The 18,324-nt window shown below is 40.9% G+C and overlaps 1 protein-coding gene across 2 annotated transcripts in view; it reads left to right on the forward strand.

The window, feature by feature from the left end:
• tbc1d4 (TBC1 domain family, member 4) overlaps positions 1–18,324 on the forward strand; it is a 210,143-nt gene that overhangs the window by 68,708 nt on the left and 123,111 nt on the right. For both annotated transcript variants that reach the window (XM_028799608.2, XM_028799609.2), the window contains exon 2: positions 1,410–2,015. In XM_028799608.2, coding sequence (XP_028655441.1) covers positions 1,410–2,015 — 606 coding nt within the window. The remainder of the gene's footprint in view (positions 1–1,409; positions 2,016–18,324) is intronic.

An 18,324-nucleotide genomic window follows, 5' to 3' on the forward strand; every position in this document is an offset into this window, starting at 1 on the left:
TTCTTAAAGCAATTTTGGAATGGAATGTGATTTTACCGTAAAATTCTGCAAGAAATTCAAGATTAATATGTGCCAGTATACACAAATCTGCCACATCATTTAAACCACCTGCCTAATATTGTGTAAGTCCCCCTCATGCTGCCAAAATAACTGACACATTGAGATATCAGTTCCACAAGACTGCTGAAGTTTCCTGTGGTATCTGACACCAAGAGGTTAGAGGCAGATCCTTTAAGTCCTGTAAGTTATAAGGTTGGGCCTCTGTGCATTAGACTTGCTTTTCCAGCACATCCCACAGATGCTTGGTTGAATTGAGATCTTGGGAATTTTTAAACCATGGTAACATCTTGAACACTTTGTTATATTTGTCAAACCAATCCTGAACAATTTTTGCAGTCTGGCAGAGTGCATTATCCTACTGAAAGAGGCCTCTGCCATCAGCGAATACCATTGCCAATGAGGTAGTATATATATGGACTGCAACAATCTTTTTGGTAGATATTGCGTGTCAAAGTAACATCCACATGAATGCTGGACCCAAGGTTTCCCAACAGAACATTGCCAAGAGTATCACACTGCTTCTACAGGCTTGTCTTCTTCCCTTAGTGCATCCTGCTACCATCTCTTTCCCAGGTAAATGACACTCAAGCACTTGGCAGTCCACATGATCTGAAAGAAAATGTGATTCATTAGACCAGGCCACCTTCTTCCATTACTGTTTGATCTAGTCCTGATGCTCACGTGCCCATTTTATACTTTTGGTGGTGACCAGGGGTCAGCATGGTCATTCTGACCAGTCTGTGGCTACGCAGCAAGTTGCAATGTGCTATGCGTTTTGACCCCTTTCTCTCCTGGCCAGCATTGTTTTTCAGCAATTTGTGCTACATTAGCTCTTCTATGGGATTGACCCGGATAGGTTTGCCTTTTCCCCCCAACACGCATCAAAGAGCCTTGAACGGCATGAGCCTGTTGCTGGTCCATGGGTTGTCCTTCCTTAGACCAGTTTTGGTAGGTGCTAACCTCTGCATACCATCACAATTTGCACTTCGTCAAAGTCACTGAGATACTTAAGCTTGCTAATTTGCCACCATATCATCTCCACCATGACAGGTGCCATTGTAAAGAGATAATCAATGTTATTCACATCACCTATCAGTGTTTTTAATGTTGTGGCTGATCAGTATAAGCTGAATTCTAGAATTTACTGCTCAATAGTCTTTAGACAAAAAAAATAGCCTTGATCAAACAAATCCTTAACAATGCCAGAAGAATCAAATACTGACACAAATGCAATTTTTCCACTGCAAAAAGCTAAAGCTATTTTTGACATGTAATGATTATAACAAATGACAGTGGAATATATCTGAAGTACTATATATTTTATATGATTATCCTTTATTTTTTTCTAGGTTTCTGAAGTTATCAGTAGTATTCGACAAATTTCAAAGGCTGCCCTTAAAGAGAATTCCAAGCCAAAGGAGGAAAGTGGGGACGCCTTCTATAACTCCCAGAAGTTTGAAGTCCTGTTCTGTGGCAAGGTGACAGTTTCACACAAGAATGGTCCATCCACTCTAATTGATGACTGTATTGACAAGTTCAGGCAATATGAAGTGGAAAGTAAACAGATGAAACTGCTAAACAAGCAGAAAGGATCAACTGAGTCTCATGTGAATTTTCTCATTGGTGATGTGGATCCACTCAACTCACAGGATGATGGTAGTTTGGATGTGCAAGAGGGTGATATTGTTAGTGGAAGCCCCTCTGGAACACTTCCCTCTAACACCAGCCAGACTAGTTTGTTTGGCTCTCTTGGTGCCTTCCCTGAATGTATTCTTGAAGACTCTGGGTTTGATGATCAGCAGGAGTTCAGAACCAGGTGTAACAGTACAGCTGCTGTCATGCAAAAGAAAGTGTCAGACAATAATTTAAAAGGAGGAGTCCGCAGACGACATGCCAGCGCTCCAAGTCATGTGCAGCCTTCTGATTCAGATAAGAACAGAACAATGCTCTTTCAAGTATGATTCTTTTTGTATTTCTATCCAAAAAAATGCTATTATTCATTGTTACTCCTTAAACCCATGAAATATTATCCAAATGCTTACTTCACAATAATATATTATATTGGAAGGATATAATAATATTTCCTGACTCTCCTTTAGCACTGCTAGGATAGTCTCCAGCTGCTAAGATCAGAATTAAGCTGAGTTTGGGAATTTTATGTTTTGTATTGTTTCCTTTTTATTTTGACTGAATTTAAAGTTGAAATCATATTTCTTTAGCCAATAATGTGTCAGTCTCTTACATCTAATATAGAAAATTCTTGAACTGCTTCATCCCACTTGATTGTTTTTTGTATTTTTGTAATTAGATTTAACATATCTCAGTAGACTCAATTACAGTATGGACCCGTAGACTAGTAGTTAGGCTATCAGCCAGTAACTGAGATTTGAATGTTTCTTGTTTAAAATATTGTTTGAATATGCTGTATATGATTATTGCCTTAACATTTGTGGGCCTCTTTCAATGCTGTTTTTTGGTTTTTTTTTGGCAACAAATTAGCTTTCATACTGAGGAAAAAATGTTTTGAACATCATCCATCCATCCATTTTCCAACCCGCTGAATCTGAACACAGGGTCACGGGGGTCTGCTGGAGCCAATCCCAGCCAACACAGGGCACAAGGCAGGAACCAATCCCGGGCAGGGTGCCAACGCACCGCAGGACACACAAACACACCAAGCACACACTAGGGCCAATTTAGAATCGCCAATCCACCTAACCTGCATGTCTTTGGACTGTGGGAGGAAACCGGAGCGCCTGGAGGAAACCCACACAGACACGAGGAGAATTGAACATCATCCATTTCTCAAATACTGACAACTGTTAGGTTACCACTGGGAAACCCCATGATGCTTCACATTTTGCCTGTCCATTTTCTCCTTTTCTCTTAGAGATGTTTTAATGTCATGCAGAAATAAACTTTGGACAGTCTTGATGTGAGCAAACAAATTTTTCGCTCAGCTTTGTGAACACTGTAGCTGAATCCACATATCATACATTTTAGTAAATTACTCATCCCAATGTGTACATGCAGGTCACAGAAAAAGTAGCATGTTATCTTATTTGACTTAGTTAATGCACATTAATTGCAGACAATTGTTCCTTTTGTTTGTGTAGCAGGGTCGATACTTTTGAAGTTTGGATTTGATTGTAGGAGTGGGTTGGAATAGGTTTTTACTCAATGAAATAAATAAAAAAACAGTGATTTAATGCTGCAGAACTTGTCTCCTAACCGCACCTAATGACTTTAATCACTTTAGTGAACAACAGAATGTATATCATGGACAGCAGTAATAAGTGAAATAGATGTTTGATTTGACTCAATCCAGGGACTTATGTTTCCTTTCACATGCTTAGTGACTATAAATTCACCCAGTATGCATAGTTAAGCATGTCACCCTGTTTGGCAGAGCTACTGTAGTTTCTCCTTTTATTCCTCTCCTTCCCAACTTGAATGAATGAATGGATACAGACGTAGCATTTCGTGTATGTATATATATATATATATATATATATATATATATATATATATGAAAAGGATTTTTTTTGTATCATATATATGATAGCAGACCCCCGTGACCCTGTGTTCGGATTCAGCGGGTTGGAAACTGGATGGATGGATATATATGATATCATATTATAGTGATCCCTCGCTATATCGCGCTTCGCCTTTCGCGGCTTCACTCTATCGCGGATTTTATATGTAAGCATATTTAAATATATATCGCGGATTTTTTGCTGGTTCGCGGATTTCTGAGGACAATGGGTCTTTTAATTTCTGGTACATGCTTCCTCAGTTGGTTTGCCCAGTTGATTTCATACAAGGGACGCTATTGGCAGATGGCTGAGAAGCTACCCAACTTACTTTTCTCTTTCTCTCTCTTGCGCTTTCTCTGATCCTGACGTAGGGGGTGTGAGCAGGGGGGCTGTTCGCACACCTAGACGATACGGACACTCGTCTAAAAATGCTGAAAGATTATCTTCACGTTGCTACCTTCTGTGCAGCTGCTTAGTGAAGCGACATGCTGCACTGTGCTTCGCATACTTAAAAGCTCGAAGGGCACGTATTGATTTTTGCATGTTTGTTTTTCTCTGTCTCTCTCTATCTCTCTCTCTCTCTCTCTCCCTCCCTGCTCCTGACGGAGGGGGTGTGAGCTGCCGCCTTCAACAGCTTTGTGCCGCGGTGCTTCGCATACTTAAAAGCCAAACAGCCCTATTGATTTGTTTGCTTTCTATGTCTTTATGACAGTCTCTGCTCCTGACACACACTCCTTTGAAGAGGAAGATATGTTTGCATTCTTTTAATTGTGAGACAGAACTGTCATCTCTGTCTTGTCATGGAGCACAGTTTAAACGTTTGAAAAAGAGACAAATGTTTGTTTGCAGTGTTTGAATAACGTTCCTGTCTCTCTACAACCTCCTGTGTTTCTGCGCAAATCTGTGACCCAAGCATGACAATATAAAAATAACCATATAAACATATGGTTTCTACTTCGCGGATTTTCTTATTTCGCGGGTGGCTCTGGAACGCAACCCCCGCGATGGAGGAGGGATTACTGTATATGATTTCTGTTTCATTACACCCATTATAAGTAAAAAAAAAAAAGTGTTGAAGAGCCATCTGAAATAGTCACTTTACCTGTTTTAGATGTTCCTTAACACATTTGCAATGCTCTGAAATGCAGATGATCTAGGATTATTATACTGATGCTCTGAATTTAAAAATGATGATGAACTTAGTTTTATAGACTAGACACTGTACTAATATTTTATAAAATATAAAATCCCTCTTATGATCATTTATTGCTAAGTCATAATTTCCATGTATCACATCTTTATAATTTAAATTTAAACTAAAGAAAGTAGTATTGCAGTTGTTGACAATGTGCTTTTTACATACATTATTATACTTTATGTTATACAGATAAGCATGGATTTACTAATGTCAGTCAGTCATTCATTATCCAACCCGCTATATCCTAACACAGGGTCACGGGGGTCTGCTGGAGCCAATCCCAGCCAGCACAGGATGCAAGGCAGGAACAAATCCTGGGCAGGGCACCAGCCCACCGCAGGGCACACACACACACCCACACACCAAGCACACACTAGGGACAATTAGGGATGCATGTCTTTGGACTGTGGGAGGAAACCCACGCAGACATGGGGAGAACATGCAAACTTCATGCATTAATGTGACTGAAAGTACAGTATTACCTCAAATATTGTATTATATCGGTAAAGATAACAATATAATGTCAATTATCCATCCTAGTCATAAAGCACCTTTCCAGTAAACATGATAGGGACAGCACATAAACAGTTGTTACATATTGTGTCTGAGTTACAAACATAAGCCAGTACCACGTTTAATGCAATATAATGTAATATCCAGGGTTAGATTATAACCTGAAAAAAAATCTACACAGTATATAAACAATCCAGATAATACAGAAGTAAGATATTAAGAAACAGTTCTAAAGTTAGTTTACTTGATCAAGGTCATTCAGTAAATTAGAGTCACCACCTGACTTAATATCTAACTGTCTTAGTCTAGATCTTTGGATGGCTTTTGTGGCCTTTTTTTTTAAAGGAGCCTTATGTCTTAACTAACTTTTACAGAGACTCTTTTAAAGATTTTGTAAAGTGCCAGTCAGCTAAGACTTAAGGATTTGTATTAGGGTTTTTAGAGAGTGCATAAAACGTAAGGATAGAAATGGTGATGTTCAAATTGACATAGCTTAGCAACCATGTCAACACTGGCACACTTTTGTAAGTACAGTAATGTTTGAATTAATTGCATTGTGCAGGTTTTCCAAGTTTCATTATTCTGTAATGGTCTGCCTTCAAAGAAATGCACAGTTTACAAAGCTACACTGTGTTATAGGACAGTGGAAAAAGACACTAACCTTTAAAAGTACATGCTATATGCCAGATAATGCTCAGTTGTTTGGGGCTTGTGATTTTCACATTTTTAATAATAAAAATTTAAAGCATAAAACATTCTCAAAGACATTTAATCCAGTTCATAGTTGCAGAGGGGCAGTGTTTATGCTTTAAGGAACCAGCAAATGGCCAGACAGAACCAGCCCTAGACCAGATGCCAAGCCTTACTCCTGTACACACACATTTTGCAAACACCAATAAACCTAACATGCCTGTGTTAGGAATGTGGGAGGCAAACAAAAGTATTTGAAGGATATTTTACTTAAAATAACTGGGGAAGCATGTGACTTGTCACTACTAACCATAATATACACTACATTACCATGTTCCAAAGGTGAACAATGGTGTAATTAAATGAAAAAGAAACAAAAACTCAAAGAACACCTGCTTTGCTTAAAAATACCACACACAGCATTCATTTAAACAGTTTTATCAACTTGCAAGGCAAAGGTATTGTTTACGTCACCATATTATTCTAGAGAACAGTCTATGAGTAGCGTGTAGCCTTGATGCACACTTACTTGGAAGTACAGAAATAACTGAACATTCAGTACACTTACCTGGTTCCAGTTTTCTAAACCTCACCCTAGTCTTTAAATAATAAACAAACAATAAATGGCTGACTTTCATCCATGAATTTACTGTACATTGGTGTTTTTATTTGTTTTAATAGATGATGCATTAATGCAGGGGTCAGCAACCAACGGCATGTGGAACGATTTTCAGTGGCACTCTGATTGAATTAAAATATAATAAAAAATTATATTTTAAATTCAGCACACACGTTCACGCTGTCACCTACGTTTTGCTAATGCGACTCAAATGTAAAGGGAAACCATGTGTTCATTGCAGGCTGTGGTATGTTAAAACAAACCTCTTGTTGTGCATTATGCTGTGAAAGTGTCGTGTGTCATACGTCAAGTGTACAAATACATGATCAAACTAAACATCAGTCCACGTTTAAAAACACTGATGACAAAAGTGAAGCTATAAAAAGGGATGTTTCTGGCTTTAAGAAACAAACTACTTATTTTAGTCAAATAATTGGAACCAAAAATAAAGCCACTGAATGTTGTTATACAATTGCTTCGCATTAATTAATTAATAGCTTTGAGTAATAATAAAGAATGTTTAATCATATTAGAATTGTTGATAATTTTTTCTTACTCAAACTATGTATTTTTGTGTTGACAAAACTTTTTTATATTGCAATTTTTAATAAGTATGTTGAAAATTAAAATTTGACAAAACATTCTTTTCACATGTGATCCTATGTATTTTAAAATATTGAATGACCAATAGTATAAGATCCAGTTATAATGGGCTTCAAAGTTTTTCCCATTATAATTGAACTAATTTTGATACAATATATAACAAAATTGGTAAAATTATGTCGGCATGTGGAATAACATTGTAACATAGGTTCGGCATGACACCACTGAAAGGCTGCCGACTAGGGAATCCATCGGTAATCGGAAGCCCGTGATTCCCAGACATTTTTCATTCCCGCATTCCCGGGAATGAAACTGCTGTAATTCCCGGGAACCCGGGAACAGCCAAGCTCGCATATATAGAGTGTAAAAATCGATCAAGAAATAACAGTTATAGTTGAAAATAATTAAGGTGGCGCCATTGCTGCAGCTTGCACTTCATCAGACAACAGCTTTGAACAGCAATTTGAAATTGCAATGCGTCAGTCTATTGCATCCGCATTATCTGTGCCAAGAAAGTTGCCATCACAGAATGATGACAAGAAACTGGATGCATCAGTAAAAGATGAAATGGCGGTGTTTCAGAGCAACGGCAAGTGCGGGCGTTGTTTAGAACACGTGTATCAGTATCTGATGATTGTGCTGCCTACTTCAGTGGAGGCAGAGCGTGCTTTCTCAGCGGCTGGTGTACTTCTGCATGAAGGTGCACTCTTGCCTGGACGACCGCACGCTGGACACGTTGTGCTTTCTACGCTCTTAGTACCACAACTAAAGATACATGTACTTATATGACAGCATGAACTGCTTGTAGATAAGGTTAGTCTTTTATTTGTGTGAACATATTGCAGTAGTTTTATTAACACATGTGAGATGCCCATGCACTGTGTCATCCCCGGGATTCCCGGGAATGAAATGCGGGATTCCTGAATTCCCAGGAATTGATAAACCCATCCGGGAATGGATTCCCTACTGCCGACCCCTGCATTAGTGCATAGTTTCATTCCTAATTATACAGTAAGATATAGTAAACGAATATATTTGCAAGAGTTATTCCTTTGTATACTCTGTTTTGAAGTACTATCAAAAGTTGTAAATCATGGTTGTTTACTGATTACTTTTTCCCTTTATTTGAGAAAAGGGCATTAAAAGAGAATACAACTCAATGAAACAAATAAGACTAACATAGCAAGTAAAACAGTATGCTGCTGAATTAATCCAAAGAAAAGAATTTGGTCTTCATTCCCACACCCATAATTCTTAAGCGATTACTAAGTAAATTGTGATGCCTACTTTCACCTGGATAGGAAGGACAGCTACGTGAGAATCATATTTTCTGACAATTAACACCATGCAAACTTTTTTTCTGGGAGATAAACTAAGATCACTGAATATGGATACACATTTGTGTCCTCAGTTACTGGCAATTTTCAGGAAGAGACAAATTTGTGGGGCTGTAGTTCTACCTGCCCTGTCTCCCTTCCTGTTTACCTTGTAAAATAAAGACAGACACGTCATAAAGGGTTGGGGTTTTCCAGCCTCGTATACTGTAAAGAACTTGAAAAATGAGTCAGTGTAAATATTTGGCATTACAACAGACAGTCAAAATGGCGTAATGGGGGATCATTTATGGAGAGGGACCAGAAGCAGGAAGAGAGGGATGCTGGGAAGGAACCAAGATGGATGCTGGGATGCTGATGTCATCAGTAGTTGACAGAGGGAAGGCGGAAGACTTAGTGCATGGTTAGGTAGTCGTGATGGATTCATGGCGGCTGTGCTTCTTTCTTTCTGCAGGAACAAAGAGAGAGAGGTTAGTACCCCGCCATTCCCTTCTGGCATGCGATTTCACGCTACAGTTTTGGTCCTTACGTGGCTCCCTAAGCGCATGTGCGTGACATGAGCCCCCTCTCAGCCCAGACCCATCGGGTTGGGCGCACCGGACCGAGAGGTCGTGAACCCGGGAGAGGGCATCGGCATTGGCTTGAAGGTTACCCCGACGATAAGTAACGGTAAACTTGTATGGCTGCAGGTCCAAAAACCACCTGGTAACTCGGGGGTTCGACTCTTTATGAAGGGCCATCCACTGAAGAGAGGCAACCCAACAGATAGTACCGCAGATGAGTCACCCCCCACCTGATAGCCAAGGCTTCCCTCTCCACTTCTGCATACCTGGTCTCCCGGTCCAACAGTTTCCGGCTCAGGTAGATCACGGAGTGTTCGACACCATGGACACTTTGGCTCAACATGGCACCCAAGCCTGTGTCCGAAGCATTGGTCTGGAGAATAAAGGGTAGAGAGAAGTCAGGGGTTTTCAATATTGGTGCCGTCGTCAGGGCCTTCTTTAGGTCACTGAATGCTTGTTCCGTTTGGTTGTCCCATACCACATACAGAGGAGCCCGTTTCTTTGTTAGATTAGTCAAGGGTGCTGCTCTCTCAGCGGTAATACCTGCTAACCCCAAGAAGGCTTGCACCTGTCTCTTGGTACTTGGACGGGGCCATTCAAGAATGTCTTTCACTTTGGAACACTGTGGCTTCACCTGTCCCCGCTCCACTAGGTAGCCTAAATACTTGGCCTCCTTCAAGCCAAAGAAGCATTTGCGGGGACTGATGCGTAGCGAGGACGGCGTACACCTGCAGTATATGCTCCTCCCAGGTGCCGGAATAGATGACTACGTCATCTAGGTAGGCGGCACAATAGGACTGGTGGGGCCTTAGCACTCTCTCTACCAGACGTTGGAAGGTTGCTGGTGGCCCGTGCAGCCCAAATGGAAGGACCTTATACTGCCAATGTCCACTAGGGGTACTAAAAGCAGTTTTCTCTTTTGCGGATGCCGTTAAGGGAAATTGCCAGTACCCTTTGGTCATGTCAAGAGTAGTCAGATATTGAGCCATACCCAAACGTTCAATGAGGTCATCTACTCTAGGCATAGGGTAGGCATCAAACTTGGAGACCTGGTTAAGACGTCTAAAGTCATTGCAGAATCTCCAGGAGCCGTCTGGCTTGGAAACGAGGACGATAGGACTGGACCAAGGACTATGACTCTCCTCAATAATGTCCATGTCCAACATCCGCTGGATCTCCAGCTCCACCTCTGCACGTTTTGCCTCAGGGACGACCACCCCCGGTTCGGTGATGATATCATGCTCAATCAGGGAGGTACGGCCAGGTGACTCGCTGACCACTTCAGGGTTGGCGAGGATCGCTCATTCCAGCTCCTGCCATTGATATGGGGTCAAATCCAGACCGAGGTTAAGGGTCGACTTGTCTGAGAAAAGGGAGAGGGCTGCACCGGAGGTCAGGTGGTCTTCCTGGTCTCTCCATGGCTTTAATAAGTTCACATGATACACCCTCTCGCTCGGTCAACGATTTGGCTGTTTCACCAAATAGTCGACGAGCCCTTTTCTCTCCTTCACCTCATAAGGGCCCTGCCAATGTGCTAGTAATTTGGAATGGGAGGAGGGCACGAGCACCATCACTTGGTCCCCAGGGTGGAATTCCCTGAGAACCAAGTTCCGATTGTAACACCGCACCTGCGCTGTTTGAGCACGAGTCATGTGATCTTTTAAAATAGGTTGAATTTTATTCAATCTAACACGCACGTGATATATTCTAAGACATTAGAGGAAGGAGGAGCCTCGGCCTCCCACTCATCTTTTATCATGTCCAGAAGTCCCCGGGGTTGGCGTCCATACAGCAGTTCAAAAGGGGAAAAGCCCGTGGAGGCTTGGGGCACTTCCCGGTAAGCAAAAAGTACAAGGGGCAACAGCTGATCCCAGTTCCTACCGTCCGCGCTGACTACTTTGCGCAGCATCTGTTTCAGTGTCTGATTGAAGCGCTCTACCAATCCATCTGTTTGCAGATGGTAGACAGACGTTTTAAGATGCTTAATGCAGAGTAACTTGGCCACCTCCCTGAATGTATCCGAGGTAAAGGGAGTACCTTGGTCCGTGAGGACTTCTTTAGGTATTCCCACTCTGGAAAAAAGGTTGACCAATTCCCGTGCAATATTTTTTGTATTGGCGGAGCACAACGGAACCACTTCTGGGTAGCGGGTCGCGTAATCGACCATGACTAATATATATTTATGGCCACGGCTCGAAGGCTCCATGGGTTCAACAAGATCCACTCCGATCCTTTCAAACGGAATATCAATTAAGGGGATAGGAACAAGAGGAGCGCGGTCCCTCCTGGGTATCTGACGAATCTGACATTCCGGACAGGACTGACAGAAACGTCTGACCTCCTCATTTATTCCAGGCCAATAGAAACGGAGCTTTATTCTCACTAGGGTTTTCTCAGCCCCGAGATGGGCGCCTAGGAGGTGGGCATGGGCTAGTTCGCAAACCTCCTGCTGGAAGGTCCGTGGCACTAGTAACAACTTCTGCACCTCGCCTTTGAGACTCGCGACCCGAAACAACAGATCATTTTCTAGTACAAAGTACGGCTCCGGTGGCAGGGGACTGTCTGACAACTGGCCGTCAACGGAAACAATCGCATTCCGGGCAAACTTTAGGGAATCGTCATTCCACTGTTCCCTTTTAAATGAGGCTGGTGTGGACCTAAATTGGTGGTCCATGTTATCTAAAGGATCGGCTGGCTCGGGCCCTCACCTGGAGTTTCCGGGTCAGGGTCCGTCACTTGAGAATCGTCCCCTTGGCTGCTTACGTCATCATGGTTTGCCGAGGGCGCCCAGCCCACCCATAATAAGACCCAGCTTGGCTATAGGAGTGGTTTTTATTCTACCGCTTTTAATTTCTGACCAGTCGTGTCCCAAAATTACCGGGAAGGGGGGCTCGGGTAAGATAGCCACCGACACTTGACTTAAGTCCCCTTTCCAGGAAATATTGCACTTCGCGTACCTATAAGATCTGGTCTCCCCATGTACACACGTAACATTCACATGGCACAGTACCTCTCACTGGTGGCCCAACTGCAGTCCATCAGTTCTAGGTTTAGAGGACATGCTGGCAGAAGGTGGCCGACCTCACCACACTTGAAACAGCGCGGTGGGGCCGGCTTATCCTTGGGCTTCATCGGAGCTTCTGCAGCGCGGTGGGTGGGCTCGGTGGTGACGGTCTGCCCCTGTCGAGCTCCGCGAGCCAGCTTTTCCAGCCCCCCGGTTCGGTGTACCGTGAGCTGACGCTCCAGGACCTCTAGGAGTCCCTTCATGTCTTTATAAGGCTGTCGTCGGACCTGCTGGGCGAGATAACCCAGCATAGCGTTCACTAAGCCCTCACACGCCACCTGTTTGACCACTTGGTGTGCCCGGGGACCTTCTGGCCGTAGCCAGCGACCCATCTTACCCCAGAAATCAAAAGCCTGCGCTCGGGCAGGGCGATCGTGGTCAAACTGCCAGTTTCTCCACTCACTCGCCTGCTGATCTGACGTGATGCCGTAGCGACTGAGTATCTCCGCTTTTAGGAGATCATAGCTCGCAGCCTCCTCCTCGGGGAGGTCGTAATAGGCCCGCTGCGCGGCGCCCTTCAAGTATGGTGCCAATATGGATGCCCACTCCATCCACTGCCACTGGTTCCGGGAGGCTATCCTCTCAAAAATGCCCAGATAGGACTCGATGTCATCCGCCTCCGAGAGCGGGACGATCGGAGGAGGCGGAGGTCGGGTGGGCTCCGGTCTTACCGCTTCAGCTGTAGTCAGGCAAGCTTTGGTTTCCTCCAACTTGCGCTGCGTTGCTACTTGCTCAAGCTGTAGGATCTGGATCTGAGTTGCCATTCCCGCCAGTACAGCGTTCAGGTCCTATCCTTAAGACATCTCGGACTCTTTTCAATCCTGCCGACTACGCCACTGTAAAATAAAGACAGACACGTCATAAAGGGTTGGGATTTTCCGGCCCCGTATACTATAAAGAACTTGAAAAATGAGTCAGTGTAAATATTTAGCATTACAACAGACAGTCAAAATGACATAATGGGGGATCATTTATGGAGAGGGACCGGAAGCAGGAAGAGAGGGATGCTGGGAAGGAACCGAGATGGATGCTGGGATGCTGACATCATCAGTAGTTGACAGAGGGAAGGCGGAAGACGTAGTGCATGGTTAGGTAGTCGTGATGGATTCATGGCGGCGGTGCTTCTTTCTTTCTGCAGGAACAAAGAAAGAGAGGTTAGTACCCCGCCATTCCCTTCTGGCATGCGATTTCACGCTACAGTTTGGGTCCTTACGCGGCTCCCTAAGTTCACGTGCGTGACAACCTTTATACACTTTAAGTATAATTTTGAAACTTGCTATAATAATAATAATAATTCATTACATTTATATAGCGCTTTTCTCAGTACTCAAAGCGCTATCCACACAGGGAGGAACCTGTATGTACAGATATTCTTGGACTGACTCAACAGTCATGAGCTGTATTAACTTGTTAACTGTAGGATGAATACTAATACATGATCAATAAATTTGTTGACTGATGTTGTGGATCCATTTGTATCTTAATGTTAACTAAACCGTGAATTCAGTGCCGGATGTTTAGAAAAGCAAAGAAATAAACTCTTCTGTTTTTATTTTTTTTAATCCCACTCCTGCCTTGTATTGTAAAAATCCCATATTGCCAAAACATACAGGAAACCTGAGTGTTTCCCATTCCCATTTTCAGCATGTAAATTAAGTCTTAAATTGAAACCTTTGAGATTCTTATGAGAAAACACACCTCTAAGTATCAAGCAAGTGGTGCTGAAATTCACTTAATTCTTTCGCACAGAATGTATCATCCTGACAAAAAATCCATACTTTTTTTACTTTTAGCTTTTGTGTTATTTTCAAATAATGGTTTATTTCATTCTTTGACAACCATGATGACATACATTTGACCTGCCTAACTTGTGGCTTTTGTAAATTAAAATGTGTAAACAAATATTACAGCAAGCGAACAGTAGGTTGTTCCCTCTGTTGTTAGTAATAATATTAAACACTATCATACATCTGTCTTTCTTGTATTTAGTGCAGATTATATTATAGTACCATTTATAGATTGATGCATCTAAAATCAATTGTAAATGGCAAGTGTGTTCACATTATTATTCAATTAGTTTAAATCAGTACCCATCAACATACAGTTTACTAATATAAGGAAATGTTATATAATGTTGATAGAAAGTTTGCAAAAATGTTCCAATGGAAGAATTAATGAAAAAAATATCAGACACAGAGACAAAAGTTGTGTTAAGTGAGATGGACAAAAATTAAAACTTTGTATTTTCTAATGTCAATAGAGGATTAACTAAATCGAAAGTTTCAAGGAAGAAACAGACACCATTCATTCACCGTCATCTATCATGCAAACGGTTCAAGAAGTGAAACAAAAGTTTGGGTTTGAACTTGGATTCAATAAAATGAATAATTGTCCACAAAATAATGTTGTTCAGATACCAAATTATGTCAAGGCTGTCATAAACTTGCTGCTACAGCTGACCACATCTTAATACATAATTCGCCTGCCTCCTCACTCACTCACATCTGTCCGAAGCCGAATGCGCAGTCGCCTTCTGCGCAGCTGCCCGAAAAACCTTACGAGACCGAAATCCATCCCCAACATCGCGGCAGGCGGCGGATTTAGCCTACGCATTTCAGGATTATTATTCTGAAATCCCAAATCCTTCCGCCCAGGCGTAGGATATTAGCCCCGATCACAGCCAACCCTCACACTCAAAATAATACATAAGAACATATTATTATTAAGTACTTTCAGCGGCAGGAACGACTCCACAGCCATCACGATCATTACACTACCGTCGTCCGCAGATGTTGATGTGTGCGAAGCGAGGTGCACATTCTAAGCCTCATACAAATCTCCACAGGTGGCACGGTACGCATTGTTGTGCGCTGCTGCTGAGATCTAAGTAAAATAAAACGCTGCTGGCCTATTCGCCCCAAGCACTGAAGGTTCACCACACCATCTGGAGTGATTTTAATGCCCCTTGCATCCTCGCCCTTTCAAAACTGCTTATTCTCGCAACTTGGTGCCAACGGCCGCAAAAATTCAAAGAGAAAGGCGACTTCTATTAAAGCTCTAGAGGCCTGAAAGGCGATTTCGACTACAGCTCGAGGCCTAATTACACATTCTGATTCAATTACGCATTCATTCAATACACCTATATCAGGTTTGTGGTGCTTATATACTTATTACTATTCCATATTTTACTGGAACATTCATCATTCATTATTATACTATAGGCCTGGAAAATTCATCAACTAACAGTACAAGCCTGTACAGTAATGAGTAAAGTGGACTAAAATCATTACAAAAAAACTTTGTTTCTTCTTCTACTTTTCATTGATTTGTATTTCTCATTTTTTCCCTTTTACTGCTATAGGCCTACATAATTATAAAATATGGCAATTTTTATGCACATTCACCATGACTATAAATAAGTCACAAGGACAAACATTTGACATGGTATGAATATTTCTTGCCGAACCTGTTTTCAGTCATGGTCAATTGTATGTGGCTTTTTCAAGAGTCAGAAGGGCGAGTGATGTGAAGGTGCAAGTTAAAGATGGGCCACATCAAGGGAAATTACTACCAAACAGTGACAGTGTCTTCACAAAAAATGTAGTCTACAGAGAGATTTTACAACTTTAGTTGCATACTGACAGGCCTCCAGTATACAAACAAAAAATGTTGTCATAGATAGCATGTATATTTTTTCGCCGTGATAAAGTCATACATATCCCAAACCTCTTAGTTAATTATCATTACTTACATTACTTTCTTTTTTATTTCTTACTTATCATTTGTTCTTAATACACTGCTGACACAAACTCGCGCCCGTTTCATCTTATGTTGTCGAAACAGGCTTTTTGTCTAGTTGCCTCCATAATTGAAGAAACCTTGTTATCAAGCACGATTCCTAGCAAAGATAGTGACATGCCTCTGACACTGAATCAGTCGACCCCAAATTCAGATGGCAACTTTATTTTTATACCAGACCTATTTTTCATTATTGGTTAAACTGCTCTCTAACTTAAAGCTGCCAATTGCAAACGTCTTTTGCAAATGATAGTGCATTTATAATGTTTTCTAATGCTTTAAAATTATATATCAAATACATATGCATAGTGTTTTGAATATTGCAGTACATCATAAATTAAAACTGTAATGTATACAAACTGCTGTGACCTTTACCAGGAAGAGCAGTTGAGAAGATCAGATGAGATGAGATTTATAGAAACTGACAAGGTATATTTAACTGTATTTGTAATTTACACCTGCACTATGAGCAGTCATAAGCAGAAGTGAAATCTATTAGAAGCTACAATTGGGTCCACACTACTAACATATTGAAGAATACCATCTGAAATATGTATACATTTGGTACTAACGTATTGAAGAATATCATCTGAAATGCATATAAATTTACTTCTGCAGTTTACTTTATTCACAAATTTGTTCTGCTTGAAATTTATGAGAAACTGGGAGGAAAAAAACATTTTAAAGGCTCATGTTATTTTATTCTTAAGTCTTATGTCTGAACTGCCCCCTCCCATCCATGCAGTAAAATGACATCCTTTGCCACAACGAATTAAGTCAAGTAATAAAACAGATGTCTACTATAGTTGATAGCGCATACAGCCTTAACTTGCTGACAAAATTTCCCATTTCAGTATTTTTCAAACATTTTCTTAGTCAACTTTCAAACATACAATAGCAGGGTAAATATGTTACACCTACTTTTGGTAGCTAACTACCAAATTACTGGTAAGGCATCATCTGGAGTACTGTATACAGTTTTGGTCTCCAGGCTACAAAAAAAGGACATAGCAGTGCTACAGAAAGTCCAGAGAAGAGCGACTAGGCTGATTCCAAGGCTACAGAGAATGAATCATGAAGAAAAATTAAAAGAGCTGTGCCTTTTTTGTTGAAGTAAAAGAAAATTAAGAGGAGACATGATTGAAGTGTTTAAAATTATGAAGGGAATTAGTCCAGACAACCATAGATACTTCGAATAAGCTACCAAGTAGCGTAGTAGACAATAGGACTTAGGGACTTTCAAAACTAACTTGATGTTTTTTAGAAGAATTAAATGTATAGGACAGGCGAGCTTTGTTGGGCTGAATGGCTTGTTCTCATCTAGATTGTTCTAATGTTCTAACTAGCTACTCAACAGAATACAAGTAAATCTTAAGTACTTATTGGACAGTCAGCAGACAAGCCAATTCACATAAAAATGAAGCAACCAGAAAATGAAGGTGGTAAAAATTATTGATAAATTGTCTCCTGCTATATAATGACAATAAAGCAGGAAAGTGTTTTTAAGTTAGTATTTCTTACCAAAAGCTTTAATTTAACTAGTCATTAAACAAATGACTAGCTAAATTGTGTTTTGATTATATATCAATGACACTTCAGAGTTATATTTAACCACAAAACATGTAAGCTATTTACAAGAAATTTTACAATATATGCTGTTAAGGATGAAGGATAAAGTATATCAGTACTGCAACCCCTTTTTACTTCTGGTTTAATTTATGTATGTATATATTTAATTAAAATACAACTGAAGTCTTAGTTTAAACTCTTTTTGCACATTATCTTGCATTGATCATCCAAAACTTTTTTAACATCAATTCTCTGCATAACATTCTGGTCAACTTGTGGAACTTCTTTAGCAGGTAAAATGGTACTCTACGGAGTTCTTTCAGAGGTACATTATACCAGGTGCTATTAGATGTCATTACATGGCTAGACGGTGTGTATCTGCCGTGTTTATTTTTCAAAGTTAATTGTTTTATGGTAATATGTATTTATTTATTCTTTGTTTTATTTGGAGACGGGTCTCAAGGTACAACAACAAAAACAACATTTATTTATATAGCACATTTTCATACAAGTAATGTAGCTCAAAGTGCTTTACATGATGAAGAAAAGAGAAAGAAAGACAAAGAATTAAAATAAGACAACACTAATTAACATTGAATAAGAGTAAGGTCCGATGGCCAGGGATGACAGAAAAAACAAAAAAACTCCAGACGGCTGGAGAAAAAAAATAAAATCTGCAGGGGTTCCAGACCATGAGACCGTCCAGCCCCCTCTGGGCATTCTGCCTAACATAAATGATCAGTCCTCTTTGTATTTAGGGTTCTCATGGAAGGACTT

Source organism: Erpetoichthys calabaricus, chromosome 4 (genome assembly GCF_900747795.2).
Source record: "Erpetoichthys calabaricus chromosome 4, fErpCal1.3, whole genome shotgun sequence".
NCBI lineage: Eukaryota > Metazoa > Chordata > Cladistia > Polypteriformes > Polypteridae > Erpetoichthys > Erpetoichthys calabaricus.